We start from the raw sequence: 8,295 nt of genomic DNA on the forward strand, positions 1-8,295 counted from the left end.
GCTTTGGAGGAAGAAGTGTTTCTGCGGCATCAGACTCTCGGGTGTGCGTCCATATTTTGGTGGCAGAAAAGAATAACGTACACAGAGCCTATGAGACCAGCGACCGTAACACATTCTGCCACGGTAATCGGTTCAGAACAGCAGGCCTAACTGCTGCGCATATCAAGAGCCAGGTACAGTGCCATGAGCCAGGAGCCAGGATAGGGCGATCCGGGTGCATAAGCTCAAAAAATCTGCATTCCTAGTTTTCTGGCTGTCTTCAGCTATACTCAGAATGATCTTCAGTTCCGAGTTCCGACCAATACCACGTCTGTTGTTTCTTGTATAGCTTAATTAACATCTCTAGCTGTTTGGGTGTGCCGTTCTTTTCTTTAAGCCGACGGATAAACCCATGCTCGTGCATCCAAGAAACGGAGGCACATGCTGCTCTTCCTGGGCTGCCTTCTATTGGTTGTTTATGTGTTATCGTCCTGTCATTCAGGAGACGGATTATAACATGATTGCTAAAGAATTACAACCAGATGCAGAGAACTGATCCATCTGTTACCCAATCATCAACGACATCATCACACATAAGGCACCAAATTCTCTCCTACGAGCACTATGTGTGTCATGAGAGTTGATAAATACCTCGCGCATGAATTAGCTAAACGTCAGACGAGTGGCTTTAGCTAATGGGCCAGTTGATTTTGAGATCGCCGGAGGGGAGGAAGAAGGAAGGAGCTCGTTGACAGGCTGCGCCCCACCATCTTCTATCTTAGGGAAGGGGGTGGGCGCGAAGGATAGTGGTGGTGCAACTTCGCCATAGTAAAACCCGGACGTGAGCAGGGCTAGACAACTGGCGGGGGCCGGCGGCAATATCAGCAGTGGGGGGCCGTTCCGGGGAGGGCAGGGCGAGAGGCTGCGCGGGAGCGCCCCCGGCAACGGGTGGTGATTGTAGGCGGTTTGATTTACGGCCCGTGCGGCGGTCTTGAGAAGGAGAAAAGCTGGAAAAAGAAGAAAGGCCAGGTGCCATTGGATGTCCATTGGATGATAAAAGAAATGGTCCGTTCCCTTTGCATATTGGGTGTAATCATGTGTAACTTAGCACGTCATGTGATATTGTATCTCTCTTGTTGTATAGACATTGTAATCGTTATTTGCAATTAATAAAGTCTTGTTACTTAAAAAAAAAAGCACGACCATGTGAGAGGGTCTGTGTCGTTTACTCGAAGGATGAATAGGGCGAAATCGGGACGCCACGATATCACCGTGTTAAGATTTACGCCGTGGGATCGAACACACCATGGAGGTGTTCGCTCTATAAACAGTTTCCACCTAACGTTCGCTCCTTATCATCTTTGGTTTTTTTTCTTTGAACGAACAGGGCCTCCCGAGCCAACGTAAAAAAAAAAAACAAATCCACCCCGAGCGAACGAACAGAGGACTGAGAGGAGGGAGGAGGGTCCGTTGGCTCTCGTAGCCTCCGCCGCGCCGCCGCCCATCCGGCCGGAGCCTCTACCAGCGACGCCGCCTGCCTCCCCGGAGCATCCCCTCCCGCCCAGCAGCGACTCCCTCCCCGGAAGAGCCGCCCCCGCCCAAGTCCGCCGCCCGGAGCCACGCCGCCGCGCGCTCCCTCCCGCCTCCCTCTTCTCCGGGGCTGGATTGGGGCCGAGGAGGAGCTTGCCCTTGTCGCCCGGAAGCTCCCGCTCGAACGGGCTCGCCCACGAGTCCGGCTGCACCAGCCGCTCCTCCCTCCTCTCCTCCGGTCCGCCCTGCTCCCTCCCCTCCCCTCCCCTCCCCTCCCGTGGCATGCTCTCTTCTGTTATCTTTTTTTTTGTCCTGATTTTTACTGATGGAGTTGTTTGTGAGTAGTATGTGTCAATGATTACTGTGTTCGAGCTGGTACTGAAAAAGACTCTGCAACATACAGCACATGTTGAAATTGCCAGACTCTGTATCGTTTAGCATGGCAGGAGTCACCACCCACCAGGATAGATCCACAACTTTCTACTGTTCTTACTGCAGCTAGCAGATGAATTTTGTGGTCGTTATACGGATGATGCTCCTATGCTGTTCAGTATAAGATACCTGTGCAGAAACAAATTTTCTTTAACAAGCCTGTGCAACTTGTGTAGCCTGAATAAGATATCTGTTTCTTACAGCCTTCTCTGAATATGGTTTGTTGCTTATCATCAGAACGATGTTGCCGAAAGAAAGTTCAACCAATTCTTTGGCTAACTGTTATATTCTTTTAACTTTATTATTATCATGTTCGTCTCCCCTGTTTAACGTTTTTTATGCTCTAGTTTTGTGAGTGATGATATATCAGAGTAGCTGATGCTTGTTGTGCGAGAGGAAGATATGTTTGCTATGCTGATGGAGGACATCATCATGTCAACCATATTATTTTGCATGATCCATGTCTTTCGTAGTAATATATTATGGTGTCATTCTCTATTTATATTATTTATACGTGTGCATCATTTAAAGAAAATAGTTGTTGACCATGCTTTTTATTTTAATTTTCAAAATGATCAATGAAATGTCAATTGGTGTACAAATTACTGCTTTATGGTCAATTAGCATCTAGACAGTTTTTCATGCCTTAGTGGCATTACCGACGATCCCAACAAAATATATACTTTCACAGTTGTCTCAGCCAAAACGACTTCAAGCTTTCCCACAGTTCTCTGCTCACAGCAGATTTTTTTTGGAATTCACAGCTCAACCAAACACAACCTTCATCTCCCCAGCAAGAGCTTCTCGAGATGCCCGCCGCGGTGATGCGCTGCCCCCTCCTCCTCGGGCGGCACCCAGCGGCCGCCCTCCGACACTCCTTCTCCTCCTCCCGCACGCGTCGTGTGCGCAGAGCCGCGGGGGGTGGGAGCCAGGGGCGGCCACCGGCGTATGGTGGGCTGCTGCTCGACGCCGGTGGCACGCTGCTGCAGTTGGCGCAGCCAGTTGCCGAGACGTACGCCACCCTCGGCCGTCCATATGGTTCGGACATCCCCCAGAAATACCGGCTTTGTTTCCGCGCGTGTCTCGCTCGGCCATTTCATTGGACACATGGTGTGCGCTAAGGACCTGTGCTGTTCGTCGTTCTTCTCCAGGTGTGATGAAGTCCGAAAAGTACATCATGGAGGGATTCAAGCGGGCTTTCTCGGCGCCATGGCCCAAGACACTCAGGTACCAGGTAACCCCCGTGGGCGGAATATAATTGCATCACAAAATAGCAATGTTACATATATACTCCCTCTGTAAACTAATATAAGATCTTGTAGATCACTACTTCAGTGATCTAAAAGATTTTATATAAGTTTACAGAGGGAGTACTAGACTGCGGAACTGTGGCATGATTGTTGTTGAGGGGATGATATGCTGGACTGGCTTGTCATGTCAGGGTGATGGGCGACCGTTCTGGAAGATTGTTGTGGCGGAAGCAACTGACTGCACAAACAATAATTATTTCGAAGAAGTATATCAGGTATCTCAAGACTGATATTGTTTCCTCTGAATTCCGCTGCTTGTATAATGTAGCTAACAATGAATTGTTCTTATCTGTTAGTACTATGCACATGGAGATGCATGGCGTCTGCCTGATGGAGCTTACAGAACACTGCGTGATTTAAAAGATGCTGGAGGTCATACAGCTCATGTATCTTCTTCTTTTTCGTTTTATGATATTCATTAGTTTGCTTCAAGTTGATTTTTAAATCCCCATTGAGACTCTTGTATGACCCTAATTAATCTGTACAGATGGCTCATGTTAATAATAATGTCTTGATTTCAGTTAAGCTAGCCGTTGTATCTAACTTCGACACACGGCTAAGGAAGTTGCTCAAGGATCTCAACGTCTCAGATATGTAAGTCCTCACCACTACTGTCGAAATACCTCGATCTTGGTTCATTGTGATTGGTTTTGTTTTCCTGTGAGTAATGGCCATGCACTAAATGATCTTGAGCTGTCCAGGTTTGATGCCATCGTGGTATCATCGGAGGTTGGATATGAGAAACCTGCTCCAGAGATCTTCAAAATAACATTAGGTATTGCAGAGTTTAATTCGTTCAAGCTAAGTTTTATATACTTGTTTGAAGTGTAACAATAGTAAGCGTGATTCTGGACACACCTTTGTTCTGAAGCGTAATTACTTTGAGCGACACCCACAACAAGAAGCTTCAGCACATAATTTGCTTCTTAGGACTAAATTATGCACTAACTAGTTCTCCTATTCCTGTGTGGCAGAACAAATTGGCGTGGAAGCCAGAAATGCAGTACACGTAGGAGATGATGAAACTGCAGACAAGGCGGGTGCTAACGCTATTGGACTCGAGTGCTGGTATGCAATTTTTAGTTTCTTCCCCATGCAGACATAATGTTTCAATAGGATCGGGTATTATTAATTTATCGGGACAAAAAGAAAAGGATAAAAAAATTACTGATGTCGACCATTTTTAGGCTGTGGGGAGAAGATGTGAAGGAATTTTCTGAGATACAACACCGGATCGTAGCAAAACGCTCATGATGAGCGAGCACAGGGCATCGTCTCTGTTTGCCTGATTCGTTCATTTGATTGCTAAGGGGCCCTAATAACAGTTGCGATTTTGCCAAGTAAATCTGTTTCTCCACACGGTCTGTTGACGTCCTTGTAATAAGCGCCGAGAAGAATGGTACTACTCGTGGTACATGTGCAAATACTTCTCGGCTTTCGGCCCTAATGATCATCTTCATCGCCGACTTGGTGTGTGGTCGCGCATATATTAGACTAATTTGGACGCATTGATGCACTAACTTTTTCGTTTTCACCAAGTATTTTTTTCCGCAAAGTTGATGTATGTATGTATGTATACGTGTAGTGTTGTCAAGATTGATCAAGTATATAAGTGTGGTCGCGCATATATTAGACTAATTTGGACGCATTGATGCACTAACTTTTTCGTTTTCACCAAGTATTTTTTTCCGCAAAGTTGATGTATGTATGTATGTATACGTGTAGTGTTGTCAAGATTGATCAAGTATATAACAACCGACACATGGCATCGTCAGCCACAAATGTTTTGCTGGCTGAGATGAAACCATGTGTCATCCATTACAAGATCACAAGACAAGAGGAGAAGACTCAAGGCAAAAACTTAAGGTCTACGGGTGCTGTATTGTCGCGGCGCGCTGAATTGCTAGAACACCCGGATTTTAGGCACTACATTTGGTTTCCATTGAGAATTCCAAAATCCTCCGCAATCGCCATCTGAGCTCCCGGGTGACCTGACATCAGCAGAAATATTTTGCACCATCATTCTATACGCAGAACAAACAAAATACAGGCCAGATGTACATCATCACGGCCATCCCTGACGTGGCTGTTTTGTGCACGATATAGCATCGGCATCAATCGAGAAGTAGACGTCCCGGGCTTTGTCTTCCAACGAAAGCGTCGTATTCTCATCAAGAAGCTCCAACACATGCGTAAGATCATCCAAAGATCAAGTAACAAAATTACCGTATGTCCCGAAGGAGATTCTTTGGTGAAGTAATTTTCCACAAGTGAACTGGTGGATCTTTTTGTTTCCTCTCCCGAAGCATAACATGCCACTATAGCATGCAACACTCTCACAGTAAACCTAGAGCACATTCATGATAAAAATCTATAAGCGAGAAAATAACTGCACGCCGTGAATTTGGAGTTTGCTAACCACATCTATCATGCGGTAATAACCGCACTCTTTATATGAGCACATAAATCATATCGAGAATACGAGACTTATTGAGAACATGAAGTAGATTGCAATGACATCAATTCTTAGCCTGAACATATGTTTACAAGCTGAAGCAACCAAAGACATCATGATTTGGACAAATCTCAACTGAACCACGGTCTCCATCTCCTTTGTGCATTTGAATGAAGATGCCACCATTGCAACCGGATGGAGACTTGCAAAATGCCTTTGTTTCAAGTACGTCATTTTTCGTCATATAAGTTAGTACATAAACAAGAGTGGGGCAAAGAGAATGAGAGGCGCAATAGAAAATTCTCTCGTCAAACGAGTTTGAATCCTTACAAGTAAGGTTGTCAGAATCGCGATTCTATTGTATAATTCTACGACTTTACGATACAAACTAACCACTCTAATTCTACAATTTTGGTTAGTAGAATCTTTTACGATTCTGATAGTTAAGATTCCACGATATGCGATCCTACCATCGGAGCTCCGATTTAATTCAGGATCACGATCTTGACAACCTTTACAAGGCTTTCTTGCCACAGTTAGCTGCTTAAGTTTACTGAAGCAATTGTACCTAACATGTTAAAACTTGCTTACTTTTCAACAATTTGATCCTCTTATATGTGCTATTGTTGCTCCATTTACTTTGAATATTAACAAAAGCGCTATAAGGAAGTCAAAACACGAAAATCCTTTTCTGAGCCCGGGCTCATCTGCACATGTGTTGAATAAAAAAAATCAAAACAAATACTAGACAAATTCAAAAAAATCCAATTTTTTTCCATGGTAGACAATTTGATGCGTGAGGTCCACCCCTATTTTCAAATCATTTGAGAAAATTAGCAACTCTCGGCAAAAAAGACAAATTCGGGGTCTATAAAACAATTTACTGTTCATATACTGTTTTGACCCGATTTGTCTTTTTGCTGAGAGCTACTCAGATGTCTCAATGAGCTAAAATTTGGAGCGAACCTCACGCAATAAATTGTCTACCATAAGGAAAAAATTGAAATTTTTAAAAAATTTCTAGTATTTTTTATGAATTTTTTTCTGATCAGGTGCAGACGAGCAGTCGAGCACGGGCACGGAATCGCTGCACTCGTCAAAACAATAGTACTTTGCACTAAAATGGAGCCGTGGTAATTTTGGCTACTGTTGGCTACGAGCCAATTGAGTCAGAGCAAGTCGAAGCCTAGCTGAAAAGGGCCAAGAATTTCGGACCATTCAACGGCCGGTCATGTACGAGTCAGCTCGTTGGTGAGTGGTCCAAAGCCCAGCTCGGTCTGAAATTGGGCCAAGCAGCCTCGTGTCCATTGTGACTCTTTGTAAACATCTCGTATTCCCGTGTGTTCCAACTTTTTCTATTTGCATATATCTTATCATAAATATCACTACCAAGATATATTTGTATACCACACATATTAAGATATTTATTAACGTAGTTAACGACACACATACATATACATTATATTAATCAAGTAGACATTATTTTTTGTCATTACTCATTTAATCATATTTAGGTGGAATTGAATTAAATATGTTTTGAGGTGTATTTTATTGAGAAATATAACTTTTATTACAAAATATGATTTAAATTTAGCATAACAATTAGGCATGATTGTAAGTTGGAAAATGACATATAAACAAGTATGCAAATTTAGTATAAACATCATTATTTATTTTGACATGAATATAGATTGTCTCTAGGTATTCGGGGCCCTTACACGAGTACAAAATGACCCTAAATTCCAAGTTAGAATAAGCAATTCGTTGAGTGAATAAGATAGGGCATTTGCTTCTAACTCCTCCACTAGAGAGCTACATTGACTTTGGTCTACATCTAACTCAGAATGAATGTTAGCACCACATCCTGAATACGAATCTGTAGGTGGTGAGCATGCGGATTTCATTGCATACAACTTGGGTCTCAATCACTTAATGCCAAGTTTAATAGTATGACATTGTTCTGCATTATTCTTCTCATGCGTGAAATGCTCATAATTATTATGATAATGTTCAATATCTGAGGTTTATGAAAACATAAAAAATAGTGAGATTATCTTTCTAATGTGCTACCTCTTGAGCACTGCGTTGGTTTTCCCTTGAAAAAGAAAGGGTGATGCAGCAAAACAGCGTAAGTATTTCCCTTAGTTTTTGAGAACCAAGGTATCAATCTAGTAGGAGACCACGCGTGAGTCACCTCGTACCTACACAAACAAATAATAACCTCGTAACCAATGCGATAAAGGGGTTGTCAATCCCTTCACGGCCACTTGCAAGAGTGAGATCTGATAGAGACTGCACACTGTGAATTTGGAGTTTCCTACCCACATCTGCCATTCGGTAATAACTACACACTATATGAACACAAAAAATATTTTGAAATACGATACTTATTGAGAACAAGGAAAGATAGATTGCAATGACATCAATTCTTAACGTGAAGATATGTTTATGAGTTGAAGCAACTGAAGACATCATGATTTGTACAACCTCAATTGGACAAGGACCTTCATCTCCTTTGTGCATTTGAATGAAGATGCCACCATTGCAACCACGGATCGAGGCTTGCAACTAGCATATAACCTAGTAGTA

At 43.2% G+C, this 8,295-nt stretch overlaps 1 protein-coding gene across 1 annotated transcript; it reads left to right on the forward strand.

Annotated features, from left to right (window-relative positions):
- Positions 1-1,464: 1,464 nt before the first annotated feature.
- Positions 1,465-4,785, forward strand: LOC125523395 (Haloacid dehalogenase-like hydrolase (HAD) superfamily protein). Its single transcript, XM_048688432.2, has 9 exons — positions 1,465-1,747; positions 2,706-2,979; positions 3,093-3,175; positions 3,383-3,466; positions 3,548-3,623; positions 3,773-3,845; positions 3,953-4,026; positions 4,226-4,319; positions 4,439-4,785. The coding sequence occupies exons 2-9, from the start codon at positions 2,751-2,753 to the stop codon at positions 4,503-4,505; spliced, it is 780 nt and encodes a 259-aa protein (XP_048544389.2). The 5' UTR covers positions 1,465-1,747; positions 2,706-2,750; the 3' UTR covers positions 4,506-4,785.
- Positions 4,786-8,295: the final 3,510 nt, after the last annotated feature.

Source organism: Triticum urartu, chromosome 7A (assembly GCF_056163025.1).
Source record: "Triticum urartu cultivar PI428250 chromosome 7A, HENAU_Tu73, whole genome shotgun sequence".
Lineage (NCBI taxonomy): Eukaryota > Viridiplantae > Streptophyta > Magnoliopsida > Poales > Poaceae > Triticum > Triticum urartu.

Bases quoted from the DNA above. Each gene is read 5' to 3' on its own strand.
- LOC125523395 (XM_048688432.2), top strand. From the start codon at position 2,751: ATGCCCGCCGCGGTGATGCGCTGCCCCCTCCTCCTCGGGCGGCACCCA. The intron at 2,980-3,092 runs GTTCGGACATCC...GTTCTTCTCCAG, and splicing joins CACCCTCGGCCGTCCATATG to GTGTGATGAAGTCCGAAAAG. The intron at 4,320-4,438 runs GTATGCAATTTT...GACCATTTTTAG, and splicing joins GCTATTGGACTCGAGTGCTG to GCTGTGGGGAGAAGATGTGA.